Below are 25,365 nucleotides of genomic sequence, written 5' to 3'. Positions count from 1 at the left end.
GATTAAGTTGACTCACCAACTGCTTATGTTTCTATCAACCTTCGTTGGTTTCTTGTCCACCAATACGCTGATTTCATAATCTATTCCATGATTACAAATATTACCACTGATTTATACCGGCCAAGCTCTAGTCTTACATTCATTATGATCTTCTATGTTTGCAGTTCTGTTTTGCTGTCCACCTCCACTGCACCATTCGTACTGAACCTTGAGCTGGCATTTATTAATGTCTAGGAAGAAGGATGTGAACGAACTGCTGCCAAATTTGTAGATGACACAAAAATAGGTGGAAGCGCAAGTTGTGAGACAGATACAAACAGTTTATAAAGAGATATTGATAGGTTAAGTAAGTGGGTAAAGTTGGCAAATGGAGTATCATGGGAAAATGTGAAGTTGTTCATTTTGGAAGGGAGAACAAAAGAACTGAATATATTTAAATGGAGAAAAATTGCTGAAAGCTGCAAGGCAAAGGGATTTGGGCTACTTGTACATGAAACACTCAAAGCTAACATGCAGGTGCAGCAGTAATTAGGAAGGCTAATAGAATATTAGCCCTTAATGTAGAGGGGTTGAAGTACAAGAGTCGGGAATTCTTACTGCAACTGAGTGAAGGCTAAACAGTTGGGACTCTACTCACTAGAGTTTAGAAAAATGAGGGGTGATCTCATTGAAACATAAGGGGATTGACAGTGTAAATGCTGAGAAGATGTTTCTCATCATGGGGGAGAGTCTCGGACCAGAGGGCATAGTCCAGAATAAAAAGGTGCCAGTTTAAGACTGAGATGAGGAGGAATTTCTTCTCTCAAAGGGTTTAGTGTCTTTGGGACTCCTTGACCCAGAGAGCTGTGGAGAGAGTGTCCCTTGTGTATAGTTAAGGCTGAGGTAGATAGATAGATAGATAGATTGATGGGGAAATCAAGATAGATAGATAGATTGATGGGGAAATCAAGGGTTACAGGAAAAATGCAGGACAGTGGACATGAGGAATGTCAGATCAGCTAGGATCTATTGAATGGCAGAGCAGGCTCAACAGACCAAATGACGTGCTCCTGTTCCTATTTCTTATGATCCTACCTGCACTCTGAAAGTCTCTTCTTGAACGTTTCATCTTGAGCTGTCTTTTTAAATCTCATTGGCCATAATTTCAATCACCATTTAAATTTGTGGACACTGTTTATCCCAGCTAGTTCTTTCAGAAGTATTTTATTTTGTTACATTCTAAAAAGGCTGAAAAAAATTTTTGTGTTGTTTTTCTTACCAATTTTTCAACTGGTATATTTAGTTATGTAATTTCCCAGACTATTAATTTCACTGTGAAGGCAACAGTGGGAAATGCTTGAGGATATCTCAGTGTCCTAGTTTAGGAGAGAAAATATATCCATGGAAAGTATCCATGGCACTTTGTTTACAGCGGTCTGTGCTGGAAAAAAAATGATTGGAAAATCTGGCTTGAATATGAAATCTTTATGATTTTATAGCATGCTGATACTTTTTGGAAAGATTTACACGTGACAACTGGCAACAGGTGAATTACTGGAAAGTTATTGACATCTGTGGAATCATCTCCAAATTTCAGGAAAGAAAACAAATTGGTGAAAGTGACAAAGACCATCATCCTAAAAGGATTTTTCCAAATTGTGCAGAAACACTGAATCTTTGTGATAAGCTATTCCATGGCCTTGCCCCAACACCAGGGAATTAAAGCTAAACACACCTTCCCACTGCCTTTCTGACTGAAATTGGCTTATAACTCAGATGAGAGATCAAAGCTCCACCGTGGATATTGTACTTAGCAATTCAATCATAATAGAAACAGTATCATGTGTTGCAGTGTGATGTTTGTAAGATTGATGTTTTGGGACTGTCAGTAAATTTAGGGTTACCTGCGTGAAGCTCATCTGACAACAGGTCTGGGTGGTGGAGCACCCAGAGGTTAGCGATGACCCAAATTGTTTTACTGGGAAAAGGTGAGGTGAGTGTGACAACCCTTGATATCGAGGCCACGTTCGACGGGGTACGGTATCAAGAAGCCCTAGCAAAACTAGAATCAATGGGTATTAAAGGCAAAATCTCCACTGGTGGGGATCAAACATGGCACATAGGGGGATGGCTATGGTTGTTGAAGGCCAGTCAACTCAGCTGTAGGACATCCCTGAAGGAGTTCCTTTGGATTGTGTCTTAGGCCCAACCACCTTGAGCAGCTTCGTCAATGACCTTCCCTCGGGTCAGAAGTGGGGATGTTTGCTGATGATTGCATAATATTCAACACCATTTGTGATACCTCAGATATTGAAGCAGTCCATGTTCAAATGTAACAAGATCTGGGCGATACCCAGGCTTGGGCTGACAAGTGGCAAGTAACATTCATAGAGTCATATAGCACGGAAACAGAAACCGAAAGAACTGCGGATGCTGTAAATCAGGAACAAAAACAAAGTTGCTGCAAAAGCTCAACATGTCTAGCAGCATCTGTGAAGTGGAGAAAACAGAGTTAACGTTTCTGGTCTGACGACCCTTTCTCAGAACTGAAGATGCTGCCAGACCTGCTGAGCTTCTCCAGCAACTTTGTTTTTGTTCCAGCATGGAAACAGACCCTTTGGTCCAACCAGTCCATAACCCCAAACTAAGCTAGTCCCATCTACCTGCGCTTGGCCCATATCCCTCAAAACATTTCTTATTCATGTGCTTATCCAAATGTCTTTTTAAATGTTGTAACTGTACCTGCATCAACCGCTTCCTCTGAAATCTCATTACGCACACAAGCCATTCTCTGTGTATAAAAAAAAATGTCTCTCATGTCTTATTTTTAAAGTGAGACGAGAGAGATTTTAAAAAATGTTCATAGCTTTGAAATCCCACACGCTAGAGGAAAAAAAGCAGTCACCATCCACCTTATCTGTACCCCTCATGACCTTACAAACCTCTATAAAGTCGCTCCTTAACCTCTCATGGTCCAATGGAAAAAGTCCCAGCATATCCAGCCTCTCCTTCTAACTCAAACCCTCCATACCCAGTAACATCCTGGTAAATCTCTCCTGAACCCTCTCCATCTTAGTAATATCTTCCTACAACAGGGAGAGCAGAACTGGACACAGTACTCCAGAAGAAGCCTCACCAATGTCCTGTACAATGTCAACATAACATCCCAACTCCTATACTCAAAGGTTTAAGTCATGAAGGCAAGCATGCTAAACGCCTTCTTAACTGCCTTGTCTATGTGTGATTCAAACTTCAAAGAATTATGTACCTGAACCTCTAGGTTTTTCTATTCTACAATACTACCCAAGGCCCTCCTTTTAATTGTATAAGTCCTGCCCTTGTTTGTTTTACCAAAATGCAATATCTTACATTTATCCAAATCAAACTCCGTCTGCCATTCTTGACCCAATTGATCAAGATCTCTTTATAATCTTAGATAGCCTTCTTCACTGTTGACTATACCACCAATTTTGGTGTCACCTGCAAACTTGCTAGCCATTGTATATTTTCATCTAAATCATTTATATAAATGACAAATAAAAGTGGACCCAGCACTTATCCCTGTGGAATCTATCTGGTCACAGGCCTCCAGTCCAAAAAACAGCCATCCACCATCATTCTCTGTCTCCTGCCGTTAGGCCAATTTTGTATCCAATTGGCAAGCTCACACTGAATCTATTGTGATGTAACTTTACTTCTTAGCCTACTATGTGAAACCTTGTTAAAGGCTTTACTAAAGTCCAAGTAAAAATGTCTACTGCTCTGTCCTCACCAGTGTTCTTGGTTATTTCCTCCAAAAACTGAATCAAGTTTGAAAGACACGATTTCCTTCGCACAAAGCCTTGCCGACTATCCTAATCATTGCTTGCCTCTCCACATGTAAATAAATCCTATCTTTTTGAATCACCTCCAACAACCTACCCACCACTGAAGTCAGACTCGCAGGTCTATCGTTCCTTCTCTTTACATCTCTTTCTAAACAAAAGTACATTAGCCACTGTCCAGTCATCCGGCGTCTCAACCCATAGTTACAGATGATATATATATACTTCTACATAGGGCTCCGCAATTTCCTCACTAACTTACCACAACAGCCTGGGATTCACTGGATCAGTCCTGGAGATTTATCCACCTTTATGTTTTCTAAGACCTCCAGGACTACTACTTCTGTAATGTGAACTGTTTTCAAAACATCAGTATTTATTTCCCCAAGTTCCCTAGCCTCCACTTCTTTCTCCACAGTAAAAAAAAAATGCAAAATACTTATTTAATATCTCTTCCACCTCCTGAAGTTGGGCACAAAGATAACTTCTTTGATCTTTAAGGGGCCCTACTCTGTCTGTAGTTGCTCTGTTGGTCTTAGTATATCTTTTTTGATTATCCTTAACTTTATTTGCCACGGCTATCTCATAGCCTCTCTTTGCCTTCCTGATCTCCCTCTTAATGCCCCTACACTCTTTATACTGTCCAAGAGATTCATTTGAACCCAGTTGTCTATACCTAATATTCAATTCTTTTTTTTTATCCTTGACTAAATCCGCAATAACTTTATTCATCCACTGTTCTTTAATCCTATCAACCTTACCTTTCACTCTAATGGAAACATAATGCTTCTGAACTTTTGTTATCACAATTTTGAAAGCCTCCCACTTATCTGATGTCCCTTTACCTGTGAATAGCCTACTCAGATCAATTTTTGAAAGTTCTTGCCTCGTATCGTTAAAATTTGCCTTAATGCAATTAAAAATTCATTTTTTTATGGAAGGCTTATCCTTTTCCAAAACTATTTTAAAACAAGTAGAATTATGATCATTACCAAAGTGTTACCCTGCTATCACTTCAGTCACTTGCACCACACAAAAGTCAGGCAGTGACCATCTCCAATAAGAAACAATCTAACCACAGTCCCTTGACATTCATGGATGTTACTATCACTGAACCCCCACTATCAACATCCTTAGGGTTACCATTGACTAGAAACTCAAATGAATTTGTCACATAAACACAGCGGCTACAAGAGCAGGACAGAGGCTAGTAATACTGTGGTGAGTAACTAAGCCGCTGACTCCTCAAAACCTGTCCATTATCTACAAAGCACAAGTTTGGAATGTGATGGAATGAATACTCCACACTTACCTGGATGGATACAGCTCCAACAACATTCAAGAAGCTTGACAAGAAGCAGCCTGGTTGACTGGCACCACATCACAAACATCTGCTCCCTCCTCCACCAGCACTCAATAGTAACCTGTTGAATTGCTCTTTCTAGTATGTTCTCCAAATTTGGGAAGTGTTGCTACATCTTATTTTTTCACTAGGAGTACCAGTTTTATCTGGAATGCATTCACAGCACTGAGCATTTGTTCTAAGTCTTTGTCCTTTCCCAGTAGTTTACAGTTCAGATTGTTCAATTTTGATGTTATAACTGTAACGAACCCAAAGTCGAGCAATTATGCATTTTCTGACAGCTCACTGCACACTACATTTCTTGATTTTTAAAAAAAAGTGACTATTTCAGGCATCAGAACTAAAAATCTTTGCAGGATATTCCCTTCTATTAACTACACAAGATCAGCATGGAAGATTACTTCATCGTTGGCAGCACGGAGTTCTCTAAGGATTTAAATAAGAAGGGCTGATGGTTGTAGATATCCTCATCCTTTGCGCTCTTTTTAAAGAGCCAAATGGTGAAGAGATCTTTGAGTTGTTATGTTCTTAAAAGCCATGTGGACAAAAACAATCAGCTGGGCTGTGAAGGCCATGTTGAGGGATTCATTGAACTGAAGTGAGAAGTATTCACAACCTTCTGGTCCTGCTGTAGTTACTGAAAAATGTCTTCGAACAAAGGTATCACTCTTTTTGCTATTGTGGAAGCACTGATTGACCTGTTCTGGATTGCAGTTATTTCTTTGTTCTGAAAGTCTTCGGATAAAGCGCCATAATCATTGCTGTGTTAATTGCTTCACCGCCTGTAAATTATTTCTTGTACTTTTGCAGAAAAAATGATGCTTCAGTGCACGCCTTCCCTTTTTGCTGCAACGTAGGAAAAGAGTAACGATTGTTGAGCTCTCAAAACAGCCTTCAGCTTTTCGACTTTTATTGTCCAAACCATGCCGTTCAAGGGAAAATTATCCTTGAATGCACTGTGTATTGTTGTCTGGTGTATTCCAAATTTTCCTTTTTACTTATCGACATGCTTTGGTGACAAATAAGACAACCCCTTATCATTTGCAGTTGTGAACAGAAATTCATTTTCCTGTTCAGCATGGAAATACTGTTTTGGTTTCCTTTTAAATGGACCAGGTTCATCATTCATCACTATGGTGTCACCTTGTAGTTTGTGACCTCACTCTACCATTGGTCAAGCTGCAAGTAGGCTTCTGGATCTGTTTCTGCAACATTTGGAATGCTGCTGGCTGCTTTCAAGTATGGAGGCACAGGAAGGTCATTTCTGTCATTGTGACTTATTTCCGAGGCCCCTGATTGTCTTGTTTTGCTTGGATATTGGATGCAGAGCATGACAGCATTTCCTATAATTTTGTTCTTTTATTCTGCGTGGACCTATTATAAAAGCAGCTGAAGGAAAGCAAAACTGCAGGACTACAGAGAATGGATAGAGGAGTGAGCCTAGCTGAGCTACTCTTGCAGAGAGTGTGTATAGACATGATGGCCCCTGTGTTTTTAATACTGTAATATACTGACTTCATAGATCAGTTCCAAGTTTTTTTCTTATTTATTTGTACGGCCACTGCAAAACTTAATTTATTCTGCAGTGACAGTCCACCTCAACTGAACTGTGACACGAAGCAACAGGCTGGCAAAACCTAAGGGCATGTATACATTTTCCCTGAACTGCACAGCTTCCTGAAATGGAACTCGTGCAGTGGCAGGGCAGTCACCCGAAGTTTACTGCCTACCCGCATTTCTATCAGAGACGTGCGTGGTATGAGAATACCAGGTGGTGTGATCAACTGTCAAAGACGCTCATGGCAAAGGAACGCGGGCAGGCAGTGGAATTTACTGTCCAATCTACATACTGGGGACCATGGCTGTGCCTGGAGGGATTTTCTGAACATTAAATAAAACATCTGATTTATTAAAATTCAGTAAACTTAGTGCATGACAGGAATACATTATCACAAAAGGCCTTGAAACACAGAACATACAGACATTATCAACTCCTTGTCTTCTGTTTAAAAACAATAATGGCCCTGCTTTTAAGCTTAACAAAAATGCTTTTACATTTTCTCCTCTGAACTTCTTCCAACTCTCAGTCTCCATTGTCACAGCTTGTTGTGTCAAATCATGCACATAAACATTGGTGTCTTTGGAATGGTGTGATATAATAGAAGCCAAGCTACTGAAATGACAGAGTTGTGTCTGCAGTTTACACTGTTAAAGTAAATCTAAATGAAACCTTCTGCAAACTTGGCTGCAATGTCCTTTGATGCACATACGCTTACCACTCTTTTCAATTTTATGTTTAGTTTTTGAACTTGACAAAAACAAAATGTGTATTTTATTTAAATTATTATTTAGTTAAAAATTGATTTCTGGACTATTTCTCAATCGTGACCTCTAGTTTGGGTTATGGTGGATATGTTTTGTAATTGTCAGAGAGGATACGTGAACACGATAGAAGTCAAGTCAACAAAATTTTCAGTTAACAAAATTGTTTTACCAGGTTAATATTTAAAAAGAACCCACACTGGACTGGAACAAGTAAATTAGTTGATGAACAAAAATGAAAACAGATGTTCAGATAACTTTGATTTATCACAAAGAATCCAACAGATAGAAAATATCAGTCAAATCAGTTGAAGCTCATGAGAACCGTTCAAAAGGTAGCACTATACAAAAGAAAAGTCTTCTATTGATATGATGATTTCAATGACCACTGGCATCCTGTAACACTTTAAACCAATTAAATACTTTGGAAGTGAATCGCCATAATGCAGGACAGTGAGCCCAGAGAATGGGAGGAATAAAGATAGTGTTTTGAGCATATTTTTTGGCCATTTTACTCGTACTTAAATGTTCCTTTTTGTTTTAGGATGAGCTGACAGCACTGAATGTTAAACAAGGCTTTAACAATCAACCTGCAGTATCTGGAGACGAACATGGTAGTGCAAAAAATGTAAATTTCAACCCTGGCAAGGTAAGATGTTCTCATTGTTGATCAAAGTCTCCTCTGTGGACAGTTCTGACTGAGAATCTGAGAATAGGCTAGGGTGTAAAGTGAGAACTATGACTACCTTTCACTGAGGTGGAGGTCAATAGTAGAAAAGTGATATAACTAAAGCGAATAATTATGAAAGTGTGCATACCATTACTATTTCAAATTTTATTTAAAAGGTTAAAAAAATAGAAACATTGCAGTTTAAACACTCATGATTGTTGGATTTTTGAGAATTTTATGTTCACACGCCACTCTTCACTTTCGTGCTATCCACTGTGTTTAATAAGATAGCGTAGTCGAAGTCATTTCTAGTACTGCATAGTAAAATACAGCATTGCCATCTGTTAGAAAACAATTGGAAATAACTATGTATACACTATTTTCAAATAAAGATGTATAGCTAAAAAGGTTCTGTGTTCTTTGTAGTGCCAACCTGGTGTGATGTTAAATTGAAGTGTTGTATTTTCCAGTGGCTTAGTTGAATTCGAAAGATCCAATTACACTGTTTGGAGAGGAGTTAATTCTGGTGTTCAATCAAAATTCTTCCAATGAATGTTCTATAAATAGCAGATGGATAAAACGTTAGTTTTATGGTCTATGGGACTTTGCTGTACATACCATAACTGCTATACAGTTGGCATAATAGTTATTACAGATCAAAGCTTTTCATTGTACTTGACATACTTTGAATTAGAATAATGCATTAAATGTACAAATATTTTCTTCATAATTACTTTGGACTAAAATAAGTAATGGCTCAGAATTCATGTGTTATACCTTTTGCCATATCATTACAGAATAAAGGGACGTTTTGTGAATACTTTGTGACATTTGTTTAGGTGTGAAAAGTCTGAGGTAATATTGAGTTATATGGATCAAAGTTGCATAATGTGACATTGTGTCCTTTATTCTGCAGCTGTTGGCAGACCATTAATTCCAGGAACTGTGTTTTTCTTTAAACCCTCATGCAAGGTTTTAAATCGCTGTCCTCCAACTCTGAGTGATGTTGCCTAAAGTATCCTCACCTCCTGTTCATATTAAGGAGATCATTTCCACTTCTTAGTATTTCTCTGACAAGCTTGTACGTTGGCTTGGGAAAACTGATCCGTCTTTTCTTCCTCATTTTTCTCTGTCCTGGGTATCTCAGTCATTTGCGACACCGTTGAACTCTGAGTGAGTCCAGTTACATTTGGAGTTGTTGTGTTTTCAGAGCACATTTGGAGATACATAGAAGCAGGGGCTACTGCAAGAGCTGGATGACAGACAAATACAAGTGTTCGATGTGCCCTAAAGATGGGTGCAAGAGTAGCAACGTAAGCGGGTGCAATTGAGTTGAAGAAACTGCCACCAGAGCAGCTACATAGGCAGGTCGTAAGGAGGAAAAATATTTGAAATACATACGCTTTTATTCGTTATGAATGTTGCTTTAACTAATTCAAGGACAAGCAAGAGTGATTAATGGCTTCAGTGTTCTCGCTTCTATTGCAGCAGCTTTGCAGTACACTTTGATGTTAACGTTCAGTAAATTCATACGTTTCTGACACAAAGAAATTTGAAAAGATCCATCCTTCTTCAACTACTTGTTAATTACTTACTTTTGAATTACAACCTAATTGAATTGATACAATATCTGTAGCTGGATAGTTACTAACCTGCTATAACAATTATTTGTGAATCTCAAAATGGCTTCTTTAATATGAATGTTTCAATTCAAAGTGGCACCTTGACCATGTCAATTTACTACAGCAAACATATTGTTAAAAATGCCTAAAAGTGAGCAAAATTAAACTAAGTTATTCTTATTTATGGAATGTAGGTGTTGCAGAATTGTCAAACACTTACTTCCCATCCTAAAATGCTACTGAGATACTGGTGAGTTGCCTTAAGTTAGCATAGTCGTTGGGGTGTAGATATCCCTAAGTGCTGTAGGAAAGGAGCTCCAGGATATTGACCCAATGACTCTGAAGAACAGTGTACTTTGAAGTCAGGATGGTGTGTGACTTAAAGGGAAACCTGAAGGTGGTGGTGGTGTCTCCATACAGCTGCTGCCCTTGTCCATCTGGGTGGCAGAGGCTGCAGGTTTGGAAGGCACTGTATCAGGAGTATGAGTTGGTTGCTGCAGTGCATCTTGTTGACAATATACACTGATACCACCCTATGCTTTGGCACAGGGAGTGAATAGAAGATGGTGGATGGTGTTACAGTCAAGTGGATTGCTTTGACCTGGATAATATTGAGCGTCTCAATTGTTGTTGGAGCTGCACTCATTTAGGCAAGTGAACAGCATTACATCTCACTTTTGACTTGTGTCTTGTAGATGGTGGACAGGCTTTGGGGAGAAAGGAAATGGATTGTTAGCTGTGAGATTCTTGGCCTTTGGCCTGCTCTTGTAGCCACAATACCCATACAGCCAGTCCAGGTCTGTTTCTGCAGATAGTAACCTCAAGGATGTTGATAGTAGGGGATTCAGTGATGGTAATATTGCTGATTATCAAGGACCAATAGTTAGATTCTCACTTGTTGGAGATGGTTGATGCTTGGTACTTGTGTGACATGAATGTCACTCATCACTTAACAGCACAAGCCAGGATGTTATTCAGGTTTTTCTGGGTCTGGATACAGACTGCCTCACTTTCTGGGGAGTTGCGAATGGTACTGAATATGAGGTGATTATCATATGCCCCTACCTCTGACCTTATGATGTTAGGAAGTTCATAAATAAAGCTGCTGAAAATAGTTGGGGATAGGACATGATCCTGAAGAATTCTTGCAGTGATATTTTGGAACTGAGATGATTTGCCTCAATTAACCACGCCCTCTTCCATTTTACGACATACCAGTGGATAATTTTTCCCCGATTCCCATTGACTCTATTTTTGCTACAACTTCTTGATACCGTTCTCTGTTAAATGCTGCCGTGACAAGAACAATCATTCTCATCTCCTTTCTGGAGTTTATTTCTTTTGTCCATTTTTGACCAAGCTGCACTGAGATCAGGAACTCAGTGACATGCAGAACCCAAACTTGATGGCATTACCTCTATCATCACTTTGTTGAGTAGACTGATGGGATAATAATTGGCGGGGTAGGATTTTTCCTGTCTTTTTGGACAGGATATACCTTGTATTTTTCCACTCAGCTGGGTAAATTATTACAATTTAACTGGGAAGACTGCACTTATAATCAAGCATTTGTGTTCCATAAACTATCACAAGTGTGCAAATGCCCAATTAAACTATCAAAATATCATTTTGCCTGACTGACTTCTACTTGGGTCAACAGCAATTCTTACCATGTTTTGTCATTAACAGAAAACAACGATTTATTGTATACACAGGTATACACAGCAATCTTTGGCCAGAAGTGCTGAGTGGATGATCCATCTTGGCCTCCTCCAGCCCTCAGCATAACAGATACCAGTCTTCAGCTGATTCGTTTCACTCCACATGATATCAAGAAATGGTTGGAGGCACCGGATACTGCAAAGGCTACGGTCCCTGACAACACTGTGGTAATAGTACTGAAGACTTGTGCTCCAGAGCTTCCTGCTCCCCTAGCCAAACTGTTCCGGTACAGTTACAAAACTGGCATGTACGCGACAAAGTGGAAAATTGCCCAAGTATGTCCTGTACATAAAAAGCAGGACAAATCCAACCCAACCAGTTAGCACCCCATCAGTCTACTCTTGGTCATCACTGAAGTGATAGAAGGTGTCATCAACACTGCTATCAAGCAACACTTGCTCAGCAATAACCTGCTCAGTGATGCCCGGTTTGGGTTCCGCCAGGGCCACTCAGCTCCTGACCGTATTGAAGCTTTGGTTCAAATAAGGACAGAAGTGCTGAATATCAGAGGTGAGGTGAGAGTGACAGCCCTTGACATCAAGGCTGCATTCGACTGAGTGTCGCATCAGGAAACCCTAGCAAAACTGGAATCACTGGGTTTCGGGTGAAAATCCTGACACATAGGAAGATGGCTGGAAGTCCGTCATCTCAGCTCCAAGACACCTCGGCAGGTGTTCCTCAGGGAAGTGTCCTAGGCCCAACTATCTTCAGCTGCTTCATCAATGACCTTCCCTCCGTCATAAGGTCAGAGGTTGGGACGTCCATCGATGATTCCACAATGTTCAGCACCATTCACGACTCCTCAGACACTGAAGCAGTCCATGTTCAAATGCAACAAAATCTGGACAATATCCAGGCTTGGACTGACAAGTGGCAAATGACGTTCGCTCCACACAAATGCCAGGCTATGACCACCACCAACAAGAGACAATCGAACTGCCAAACCTTGATGTTCAATGGTGCTCCATCACTGAATTTCCCCACTATTAACATCCTAGGAGTTATCATTGGTCAGAAATTCGCCTGGACTCACCACATAAATGCAGTGGCTACAAGAGCAAGTCAGAGGCCAGGAATACTCCAGCAAGTAACTCCCCTCCTGACTTCCCAAAGCCTGTCCACCATCTACAAGGCAAGTCAGGAATGTAGTGGAATACTCCCCACTTGCCTGCATGAGTGCAGTCCAACAACACTCAAGAAGCTTGACACCATCAGGACAAAGCAGCCCATTTGATTGGCACTGCATCCACAAACATCCACTCCCTCCACTGCCAACTATCAGTACTCCCAGCTGCTACTATCTACAAGATGCACAGCAGAAATGACAGTATCTTTGAAACCCACAACCCCTTCCATCTAGATGGACAAGGGTAGCAGGTATATGGGAACACTACCACCTTCAAGTACCCCTCTAAGCCAATCCCCATCCTCACTTGGAAATATATCGCCGTTCCTTCACTGTCGCTGGGTAAAAATCCTGGTATTCCCTCCCTAAAGGTATTGTGGGTCAATCTCAGCATGTGGACTGCAGCAGTTGAAGAAGGCAGCTCACCACCAGGTTCTCAGGAGCAATTAGGTGCAAACAATAAAAACTGGCCGGCCAGCCAGCGACGCCCACATCCCACAAAATGAATAAATAAAATTCTTTTAACAAGTTGCAGAGAAGGATGATTATCAATGCACAAGTATGCAATTGAAACTGCACTGCTTTAAAAACTAAAGTGCACACATTTATTCATAAGTAAGACAAGCAAAGGACCAACCATAAGACCATGAGATGTAGCAGCAGCAGGAGGCAATCTCAGCTTTGAATTCTTTGGTAAAAAATTCCACAGATTCACTACCCTCAGAGAAGAAACTCTTCCTTATCTCTGTCTTAGACCCTTTATTTTGCAATTATTACCTCTGGTCCCCTCATACAAGGTGAAAAAGTCTCTGTGTCTACCTTGTCAAGCCCCTAAGAATCTTAAATGGTTCAATAAGGTCAACTGTCATTCTTCTGAACTTCATTTGTACAGGCCTATCATACCTAAGCCCTTATAGAGGATTATAAAATTTGAGGGGCATAGATAAAGTGAATATCAAAGGTGTTTTCCCTTGTGTAGAGGAGTTCAAAATTAGAAGGCGTAATTTTAAGGGGAGAGGGAAAGATTTAAAAAGGACCTTAGGACTTTTTTACACAGAGGATGGTGCATGTATGGAATGAACAGCGAGAGGAAGTGGTGGAACATTTAGAAGATGCTTGGATGGGTATGTGAATAGCTAAGTTTTAGAGGGATATGAGCTAAATGCAGGCAAATGGGACTCGTTCAGTTTAGGAAACTTGGTCAGCATGGACAAGTTGAGCCAAAGGATCTGTTTCCATGCTGTATGACTCTGGCTCCTCATAAGAAAATTGCTTCATACATGAGGTCACCTTCTCTGGGCTGCTTCCAATCCCAGTATGTTTCTTTAGGTGAGTGCCTTAACACTGATATTATGGTCAGAAAAATACAGAATGGGAAAACAGAGATCAAAAGTCCAGATCCAGATTTGGCTTGTTGGTCTAGGGGCATGATTCTCTGTTTAGGCGCAGCACGGTGGCTCAGTAGTTAACACTGTTGCCTCACAGTGCCAGAGACCCAGGTACAATTCCACCCTCGGGCAGCTGTCTGTGTGGGTTTCCTCCAGGTGCTCCGGTTTCTCCTACAATCCAAAGATGTGCAGGCTAGGTGGATTGGCTATGCTAAATTGCCCGTAGTGTTCAGGGTTGTGTAGATTAGGGGGATGGGTCTGGGTGGGATTCTGTGAGTGTCGGTGTGGACTAGTTGGGCCAAAGGGCCAGTTTCCACACTGTAGTGATTCTATGATTCATCACCAGTGTGGGTTAAGTTGTCCCTTTAAATCTTTCCGGTTTTAACAACCACGACATGATGTTACATGTGGAGTAGGGTTTATTTTACAATTTGAAAGCTTCAACGGAGGCAACACAGCACTGATGAGGTCACCTACAAGGGAGATAAAATGTTTGCATGAAAACCAGTCAGTTCGGCGAACCAACCAACAACTTCAATTTGATAGCTGATCAGATGCATCTAGATCTTCTCATATTAGAATTCTGTCTTTTCAGATTGTTAGTCATACTTTTGTTTTTACTCAGATAGGAGAAAAATGTTTTTAGCTTGCTGACTCTGGCTCTGGTTGCACTGCTTACACTGATTCGTAGCAGACTGTACTTGACCAATTTGAGGGTACCAATTGTCAGTCCATGTTTCCTTAACTCAAAAAATTTATTGTGCCACTTTGACTTAATGTAACAAGCTCACTGCTCCAAAATCAGCTTCTTTTTGTATAGCTAAATGTGCATTTGATTTTCCGGGTTGCAAAACCCTCCTAGAATTTCAGCTATAAAGCAATGTCTAACTTCCATTCTAGTTTGTAGTATAAAAAGGAAAAATATGTGGTCCCTTACAATGTGCCAGTGATGTAGCTGTACTGGAACAGCTTTCCTAGATGCATGGTGAGGTCTGGAGCTTAAGTGGCATTGCTCGAAGCTTGTCAGAGCCCATAACCTTGACGGTATTCGATGCTCTAAGCAATGTATTGATATGTGGAATGAATTGATTGGCTGAAGATTGTCACCAGTGATCTTGGGCCCTCAGGAGGAGGCTGATATGGGTCATCCACTCTTCACTTTTGACTGAAGATGCATCCAAATGTTTCAACCTTGTCTTTCATACTGATGTGCTGGCACAGAATTGGGCCATTCAGCCTATCAAGCTTGCCCCACTATTCAGTGTGATCATAAGTGAATGAAGACTTGAATGACTTTTACTCACCCCATCCCTATAACTGTTTGCCATTGGTAATCAGAAATCAGAAATGCCTTAAACATACACAAAGACTGAGTTTTCACACTCTGTCCTTTGCAGTGGAGAATTCAAAATCCACAACCCTCTGAGTAAAATAATTTCTTCTTCATCTTTTGCTTAAGTGGCATACCCCTTGTTTTTAAATTGTGTCCCCTGTTCTAGACTCTCCTACTAAGGAAAACGTCTTGCCTGCATCTACCCTGTCTATCCCCTTAAGCATTTTGTAAGTTTTGTAAGATAGACCCTGTCATCGTTAAGGATGGGAATATTTATGGAGCCGTCTCCAACTGTTAATTGTTTAATTGCCCGCTACCTTTGAAAACTGGTATGTGGCGGGATTGCAGAATTTAGGTCTGATCCCTTCATTGTGGAATTGGTTAGCCCTGTCAGTCACATGCTGCTCGGCATGCAAGTTGTTCTGTATAGCACCTTCAGCAGGTTGGCACCTCGTTACAAGTACGCATGTCTGGTGCTGATCCTGATATGCCAATCTGTACTCTTCATGAGTCCGAGTTGATCTCTTTGTGTTAAAGGAAAATACTGCAAATGCTTGAAATCTGAGACCAACACAGAGACCTGCCATCTCTACTGGGTTTGTCCTGCTTGTGTTACAGGACATACCCAAGGATGTTAATGTGGCATTTGGGATATTGCATGTAAGTTATGATTCCATGAATATGCTTATTAGTTTGTTGCCTAACTGATAAATAGAACAGTTTTTCCAATTTTGGCATAAGCCCCCAGATGTTGGCAAAAAGGACTTTGTGGGGCTGACAGTTTGCTGTTGTTGATTTTGTTTTATTTGTTCATAGGATGCCAGTGTTGTTGACTGGCCAGCAATTATTTTCCATCCCTAATTGCCAAGGAGGATGTGATGCTGTACTGCTCAGTCCTTGGAGAGTTTGGATACCCACAGTGCTGTAAAGAATTCCAGAGTTTTGACCCAGTGACAGGAAGGGATGGCAATATTTGATAGTGTGTGCCTTGGTGGGGAACTTGTGGGTAGTCAGGTTCCTGTGCATTTTTTACCCTTGTCCTTGCACATGACAGTTGGGTTTGGAAGATGTTGTTGAAGGAACTCTGGTGTGTTACTCCAGTGCATCTTGTAGATGACACAAACTGTAACAATTGTGCCATAGTTGATATCATGTCATCTGTCTAGTTTCATTCCTTTTCATAAACATTGTTGTAGTCTGATACAATTGATTTGTCTTGATAGGCATTTAAAGAGTCAAAATCCCATTACTATGTTTCTTGAGTGAGGTGTAAGCTAGATCATACTGGACAGCAGATTCCTTGTTGCAAGGACATCAGTGAACCAATGGTTGTTAAAACAAATCAGTAATTTCATGGTCATTGTTAGGCAGTTTTTAATTCCAGATTTATTAATTAAGTTTATATTTCACTTTTGCTGCGGTGGGATTCAAGCCTATGGCCCAGAGTATTATCCTGGGCTTCTGGTTTACCAGTCTTGTGACATTATACCATGCTACCAATCTTCTACAAATTCAAATCTATTTTCCACACATACTTACAGACTACTCAATATTTTTGTTGAAGAACAATTCTTAGTGTGAGTGAAACTTAAAATAAAGTGTTACCACAGGGGAATGAGTTAGAGAGCTCACACAAAGTAATTTCAGAAGTTACGCGACACCAGGTTATAGTCCAACAGATTTATTTGAAATCTCAAGCTTTTGGAGTGCCACTTCTTCATGAAGTCACTGGCACTTCCACATAAAAGTAATTTTGGATTACTAGAAATATTTCAACAAGCTTTTATGTTTTAGTGCATTCAGAGCTTCACACATGCAGCTACTTTTTGTTACAAGTAATGTTTGTGCTACTGGATCCACTCAAGTCTGTATTGAACTTTGTTATAGATCAGCTCCTACTTCAGCAGTATAATCGCAGAGAAGTTACGATGTAACACATTTCCGGATACAGGCAAAAGGAAGCCTCAGGTTAATCAGAAGGATAGTTTCTGGCTTGTCACAGCTCGTTCCCAACCTTCAATACATAACTGGTTTACTGATCTGTCTGGAACCAAACCATTAACACAACTTGCAAAAAAGGTAAGTTACTTTTGATCCATGATTTTTTTTCTGCTCTTAAGTTTATAAAGATACAATTGTCTCATAATACTGTTAGATTTTTCAGCTGCTGACTACCCTAGTATTTAAGTAATTGTAGTCCTATCATGATGTACAGTTTTGTGTTGTGAAGTAAGTCAGTGGTCAGAATGAACCCAATCTGGCTGCTAATAAAATTCAATTTGGTAGGTGTGACTCTACTTTTCTTTGTTTTTTTTTCTTCTAATTCGTTTTAGTCTATTTTTCTGCACATACATTTAAAGTAGTATCATTGTAGACTTCTGTGTCAATTAGCGCACTTAATTCAGCAGCTTTTTCAACACCTTTGATACTATTGATGGTAGACACACTAAATTAGCCTATGCTTCTTAATTGCAAAGAAGTGATATGAAAAAGGGCTGTTGAATCTTATCCCAACATCAGCTGGTATCTTATCAGTTGGTTAGAAATGTGTTTGTTTACGATGGATGGGGTTTTAAAAAAAACACATGCCTTTACAGTTGCTGTTGGCAAGCATTTAGGGTCACAGAAATCAGGAAGAATAAAGAATTGGTTTATACAGCAAATATAGAATGATGCAGCATGTTCAACCCATGTTCAACCCACCCTCCCTGTCCCCCAGCTACTTTGGTAAGCTGTTCAATCAAAACCAATCCACTGCTCCAAATAGTTGTAATTTTTTTAACCTACAATTATTACCCAATTCTCTTTGGATGTTACTTTAAATCTGCTTTCTCCATTCTTTCATGCAGTGCCTTTCAACATATAACAAGTTGCTTTGAGAGGAAAAATTATATTTCCTCATGTCTCTTCTGATTTGTTTATTGATAATTTTAGGTCTGTATATCCTGGTTACTGACCCTTTTGCCATTGGAAACAGTTCCTCCTTATGTACTGTTATCAAATTACCTATGATTTTGAACACCTCCATCAAATCTCCTCTACCTTTTTGCTGCTCTTAAAGCACAAAACCCAGCCTCTTTATTCTCCATGTAAGTGAGGTTCATTGGACTGTGATTATTTTTAAATGTTGGCAAACTTTTAAGTACCTTTTCTTTTATTTTTATCCTGTTCACTATAACTACTATTTCAACCTTTTACCAATGCCTTCACTTCATCTTTCTAGTGAATTCAGCAGCAAGGTATTCATTCAGTAACCCAGCATTCCATCTCCACAAGAAAGTCTCATTTGTCATCCTTAATTGGCCTTAACTACCTTTTGACTACTCTTTACTATTTATACATTTATGAAAGATTGGCTTACCTTTTTTAATTGTGACTAATCTATTCTCATTTTCTCTTTTTTTTATTATTCCCTTTTCTTAAATCTTCACTCTGCTTTCTAAATACTGAATATAATTTCTATTGGGTTAGCTGCACAGTTGTCATGTCTCCTTTTTCTGTCTCATTTTAGCCACTATATCTTTAGTCATTCAGTGAGTTCCAGCTTTGGATGTCCTTTCTTTTGTTCCTACTTCATTTGAATCATTTGTTCTTTGAAAGCTGTTTGTTTACAATTATTGTTTAATCTATTAATCTATTAACGTTTGATGTCCCATACATGTTCTCAATTTACTACCTTTCCTCCATTTAAGTATTTTTGATTGTACTTTGTCTTTTTCTATAACTCAGCTAAACCTGATCATACCATGTTCTTCAAATGCCTTGCCTCACTTTATTCCCCAGAACTACATCAAAACCGCTTCCTTCCTCACTGGGCTGGAAATGCACTGATCAAGAACATTGTCTTAGGCACATTTCAGGGATTCCTCCTCCACTTTATTCTTTACACTGTTGCTATCCCTGTTTATGTTAGGATAACTGAAGTTTCCCCATTATTGCTACGTAGTTATTGTATTTTTCTGTAATTGCTCCTCTGTCGTCTTCCCATGATTGGCTTCTAGCTTATAGCAGCTCAGTGGCTCCACTGTTACGTGACTGTAAATATAATTATGTTCATGTGTAAGTAACATCTGATAGTGAATAAATAATATTTATCAGAAGCTTTGAGGAAAGTGAAAGGCCGTTCTGAGGAAGGGTCACCAGACCCGAAATGTAAACTCCTCTGTTTTTTCCTTCACAGATGCTGCCAGACCTGCTGAGCTTTTTCAGCAAATTTTTTTTTGTTCCTGAAAGGCCACATTGTTGGTCTGAGACTTCCAAAGAAACTTTTCTTATCTTGGAAACAAGTTCCTTTGACTGATAACAGATAACATCTTTGCTCACTTTTATAGAATGTTGTAAATGTTTTCAACTATCTGTAGACAATGGTACCTATAAAACTGAAACCCAAGAAGATTTTTCTTTCTATCTGACAGATATTAACATGTTTATAAGGGGCAAAGAGTTTCTATTTGTTGACCTTTTACTCTTACTCTTATAAATTAATTTATCCACTTTGGCTGATTCCACTGTTGGGCTAAAAGTGAGAGGCCACTGCGCAAGGTCTGGCGGGTAACCTAGTGAGGCATTTCCCCAAAAGTGACCAATTAAGTGATTGCCGCACAGTTGAGGACAGAGACCCATCCTTGACCTGCAGACTCAGTCAGAGTTCTTCTGATGAAGAGTCACCAGACTTGCAACACTATGTCTACTTTGTTCCCACAGATCCTGCCAGACCTACTGAATTTGGCAAGCAATTTCTGTTTTTGTTTCAGAGGACCTGCAGCCTCAGCAGCACCATTGTTACTGGTAGTCCTTGGTGAGGGAAGGGTTCTCAGTAGTTGAACCATTGTCAAAAAGGAGTAAGGGAGTTTTGGGACTCTGGACCAATAAGGTGGTTGGTGTGAGTGATCGCATAGATGCAGGTAATGATGTTTCTGTGGGCACAGCTTTTGCTATTGATACCCAACCAGGATGTCCCCATGAAGTTCATTTGAGTGGCTGTCATGTTTCACTTTTGGTCTCCCTATTTGGTACTGGTTTGCACCTTGATGTAGGCAAAGTGTCCGTGAGGCTGCAAGTGCCTCTTTACTTAGCATCATCACAGGTGGCATGTCAATTAACATTATAACTGTGGTCAAAATGAAATCTTGTCAGGAAAATGTCAGGCACAACATTTTAACCTTCTGGGGAAATTTGGCAGCTATCTTGCTTACCAGCTTATTGCCCAAAACGTATAGCTACTGTTCCTATAAGTAAAATGTGCATCATGTTTTGTTGATACCGTTTTAAAACAAATGCCAAACTATGACCATCACCGTAAGAAACAAATTTAACTACTGCCCCTTGAAATTCAGTGGAGTTATCATCACTGAATCCCCCACTATCAACATCCTGGGGTTAAAATTGACTAGAACTCAGCTGGACTTGCCACATAAATACATTGGCTACAAGAGCAAGTCAGTGGCGAGGAATACTGTGGCAAGTACTCCTCTCCTGACTCCCCAAAGCTTGTCCACCATCTACGAAACACATGCCAGGAGTGTGATGGAATACTCCCCACTAGCCTGGATGGCTGCAGCTCTAACAACACTAGAGTTTGACACAGCAGCCCGCTTGATTGGCATCCATGAGCGTTCACTTCCTCCACCATTGACCCACAATAGCAGCAGTGTGTATTATCCACAAGATGCACTGCAGAAATTGACCGAAGACCCTCACACCTTCCAAACCCATGACCACTTCCATCTAGAAGGACAAGGACAGCAGATATATGGGAACACCACCACCTTCAAGTTCCACTCAAACCCAGTCACCATCCTAACTTGGAAATATATCGCTGTTCCTTCACTGTCATTGAGTCAAAATCCTGGAATTCCATCTGTAAAAGTATTACTGGTCAAGTCACAGCAAGTGGACTGCAGCAGTTCTTGTCAAGGGCAACTAGGGACAGGCAACAAATGCTTGTCTGCATTTGACCCATATCTCTCTAAATCTTTCCTATTCATGTATCTATATAAATGTCTTTTAGATGTTGTAACTGTACCTGCATCCTCCACTTCCTCTGGCAGTTCGTTTCAGACATGATTGACCCTCTGTATGGAAAAAGTTGCCCTTCTGGTCCCTTTTACATCTGTTTCCTGACACCTTAAAAATATGCCCCCTAGGTTTGAACTCACCCACCCGAGGGTCAAGACCGTTGCTATTCACCTTATCTATGTCCCTCACAATTTTGTAGACCTCCGTAAGTTCACTCATCAAACTCCTATGCTTCGGTGGAAAAAGTCCCAGCCTACCTTTAAAACTTAAATTTCCAGTCCCGACAACATCCTGGTAAATCTTTTCTGAACTCCCCTCCAATGTAGTAATATCCTTCCTACAGTAGGGTGACCAGAACTATACACAGTACTCCAGAAGAGGCCTCACCAAAGTTCTGTACAACCTCAACATGATGTCCCAACTTCAGTACTCATTGGTCTGAGCAATGGAGGCAAGTATGATAAATGCCTTCTAAACCACTCTGTCTACCTGTGATGCAACTTTCAAAGAAGTATGTATGTGAACCCCGAGGTCTCTCTGTTTGACAACACTACCCAGGGCCTTAGTATAATCTGTATATGTTCTGTCTTTGTTTGTTTTACCCAAATGCAATACATTGCATTTATCCAAATTAAACTCCATCTGTCACTCCTTAGCCCATTGTACCAATTTATTAAGATCCCTTTGTAATCCTAGATAACCTTCTTAACTGTCCAACTATACCACCAATTTTGGTGTTATCCGCAAACTTATTAACTGTGCCTCCCAAATTCTCATCCTAATCGTTTATATGAATGGGAAACAAAAGTGGACCCAGCACCAATGTATGGGAACATCCTTGGTCACAAGTTTTCAGTTCAAAAAACAACCCTCTACCACCGCTCTTTGTCTTCTACCGTCAAGTCAAATTTGTATCCAATTGGCAAACACTCCCTGAATCCCACGTGATCTAACTTTACCAATTAACCTACTTAACCTATCATGCGGAACCTTGTCAAAGGCTTCACGAAAGTCCTTGTAGATGACATCTGCCACTCTGCCTTCATTAATTGTTTTGGTTACAATGTCAAAAAAAACTCAAGCTTCAGTTATGTAGAATTTGTTCATGACAACGACGCTTTATCTCTGGCTGGAGTCTCTGTTTGTTCTTTAAACTGCTTGTGTTACGGTGGCAGTGCAGTCCTTTATTACCAAGGATACCTTAGTTTTAACTCCCATCTAGCTCCTAGCATCATTTTTATTTATTTCAAGCATCTCATGTATCTCACTTGTTTCCTCCTCTTAAGGAGTGGAAATGTAGGATCATATAATCATTGCAGCACAGAGGAGGCCATTTGATATGTTAATACCATGTCAAATTTTTCACAAACAACTTGGCCAGTTCTGAAGAATGATCACTGGACCCGACATGTTAACACTGATTTCTTTCCACAGATGCTGCCAGACCTGCTGAGATTTTCCAGCAACTTCTGTTTTTGTTTCAGCTAGTTCTATTTTTCTGTACTTGCCCTATATGGAACTCTTTGTCCTAAAAGGCTAATTGATATGTGGTCAGTTGAAATCTTCAAGACTGAATTAGCAAGATTTTTTATCAGATAAAGATACTTACTCAATGGACATGGAACAAATGTGGATAAATGTAATTGAGTTACAATTTAGTCATGATCTAATTGATGCTAAAGGGTTGAGGAGTTGAATGGTCCTATGCAGTTTCTCAGTTAAGTAAAATGGAAAATGCTTAAAAGGTCTCTCAGCATGTCTGGAGAGAGAAATAGACATAAAATTTTAGTGATCTAAAATGATCAGTGGCCAGTGATCTTTTATCTGATCCAAAATTGGTGTGGCCCTTCCCACCTTCTTACTCCACTCCATCCCCAAATGAGTTCTTTCTGCTTGTATGCCGGTGAATCTGTAATCTCCCCAGCCCAAACTTATTTTACAGCTGCATTTAATTTACTAGTCTTTGTGCTATCAGTCTCCATGATATTTCTGCTGCTATTGACAGCTCACGCAAAATATATACTCCTTCTGATCCAATTGAATCATTCAATATAACCCCATCTTCATCCTTTAAGTTCACAGAGAATGGCTGTCACCTGTTTTATTAAGTTGAAACAGGTGTAATATGTGCATACGTTTTTTTCTGCCTGTGTTGTCTTAATATGTTCCTCTGCTTTGTGTATTAATTTATGTTGCTTGCAGCATATGTTAAGTGTGCCATGCTCCAAATCTGACTGACAATCTTAAGTTGGTTGTCAGCGTAATTCTTCATACACTCTGGCTTATCTAGTACATGTTGTCCAAATGTGGAATCATTTACGGAGGACGCAATTTGTTTAACCGTTGATGAACAGTTGTGACAGGGCCATATTGTGCGTTTGGCCCATGCTTTCTTTTATTAAATCGACTTATTATTCCAGGATGATTCTGTTAAACAAAAAAGTAAATCCCAACTCCCTTCGACCGCTGCAAACTATTGCATTACGACCCTGTCTTCTGCACCTGTAATTGTAAATACAAGCAGCTTCTAATGTTAACACAATTTGTTTAGCAGCTGTATCCCTCGTCCATGAGCTAAACCTCATCCATGTTGGAATCCACTCCTGAAATCATACCATTTTCTAATTCCATCTATCATCAGCCTCCACTACTTCACCTCTTTTTGGGTTCATTTAGTCCATATAACTCACCTTATAGTTTCTCTGTCCTATTTGAACCAATCTTCTGACCACCGAACAGTGATTCTTGGGGCCTCATGCTAACTGGCATTGTAATGGAATCCCTTTGCTTGGGTGTTATTTGCTATTTCCTTTCAAATCCAGCTTACTGACCCCCCCCCACCAACTTGACCCCCAATTACCACCTGAAACACCAAGCCAAAAAAAACCCATCTGCACTGTTTGTCTTTGTGAATTGCCACCCTGTCTCTGATCTTTCACATATTGTTTCATTATGGTCATATTTCAATTTGTTAGCTTATTCTGAAAGAAATCTTGTGCATTTACCTATCTTAAGGTTCACCTAACACCAATTTTTTTTTTGCATTCTTCAGGTGCCTATATTTAGTAAAAAGGAAGAAGTGTTTGGATACCTAGCCAAGTATTCTGTGCCAGTCATGAGAGCTGCTTGGCTGATAAAAATGACATGTGCCTATTATGCTGCTATTACCGAAACAAAGATGAAGAAACGTCATGTCATAGACCCTTGTATAGGTAGGCTTAACAAAAAATATTTTTCTGTAGGCTTGCAACATGAATAAACATGTTTAATAGTCTGACTTCTACCTTTTGTACATTGAATATAGTTTTGTTGGTAAGACCTTTGAATGAACAATTCCTTTCGTTTTACATTCGAAGCTAAGCATGCTTTAGCGACAGCCAGCACTCCATTAATCTGTATATTGAATATTGTGCAGACACATTGTTGAAGCTTTGCATCTTTGAAACATCACTGTGTTGGCAATATACCAGTACAATGGGGAACAAGAGTGCTGATTAGTTGGCAGGTAGACTTTGATTGTAGAGCTGTGCCATAGACAATGTACCAGCTAGACTGTGATTAACAGTTAATTGCCAGGCATTGTTTAAGTTTAAATCAGGTAGGTTGATGAATGAACCAGAGAATGGCTGTCACCTGTTTTATTAAGTTGAAACAGGTGTAATATGTGCGTATGTTTTTTCTGCCTGTGTTGTCTTAATATGTTCCTCTGCTTTGTGTATTAATTTATGTTGCTTGCAGTATATGTAAGTGTGCCATGCTCCAAACCTGACTGACAATCTTAAGGTGGTTATTAGCATAATTTTTCATACACTCTGGCTTATTTAGTACATGTTCTCCAATTATGGAATCATATTTAATTTTGAACAATGTGTTTTGAGGCTGTTTGGGAGTGGTCAGTATCTTGCATATCATAAACATTAAAAGAACATACTCTTCAGAGCTGGTCTGTTCTGTTCTTTAGTTTTGAAGAATGGTCATTGGACACAAAACATTAACCC

At 39.8% G+C, this 25,365-nt stretch overlaps 1 protein-coding gene across 3 annotated transcripts in view; it reads left to right on the top strand.

The window, feature by feature from the left end:
- med12 (mediator complex subunit 12) overlaps positions 1–25,365 on the top strand; it is a 194,248-nt gene that overhangs the window by 1,745 nt on the left and 167,138 nt on the right. For 2 of the 3 annotated variants that reach the window (XM_020530169.2, XM_048605066.1), the window contains exons 2-4: positions 8,033–8,137; positions 17,237–17,428; positions 24,420–24,579. In XM_020530169.2, coding sequence (XP_020385758.1) covers positions 8,033–8,137; positions 17,237–17,428; positions 24,420–24,579 — 457 coding nt within the window. Of the gene's footprint in view, positions 1–8,032; positions 8,138–17,236; positions 17,429–20,158; positions 20,254–24,419; positions 24,580–25,365 lie in introns of those variants that run through there. The other variant, XM_048605065.1, reaches the window with a different exon arrangement.

Source organism: Rhincodon typus, chromosome 14 (genome assembly GCF_021869965.1).
Source record: "Rhincodon typus isolate 14 chromosome 14, sRhiTyp1.1, whole genome shotgun sequence".
Lineage (NCBI taxonomy): Eukaryota > Metazoa > Chordata > Chondrichthyes > Orectolobiformes > Rhincodontidae > Rhincodon > Rhincodon typus.
The sequence above is the reverse complement of the archived record's forward strand: the minus strand, read 5'-3'. Positions and strand labels throughout refer to the sequence as shown.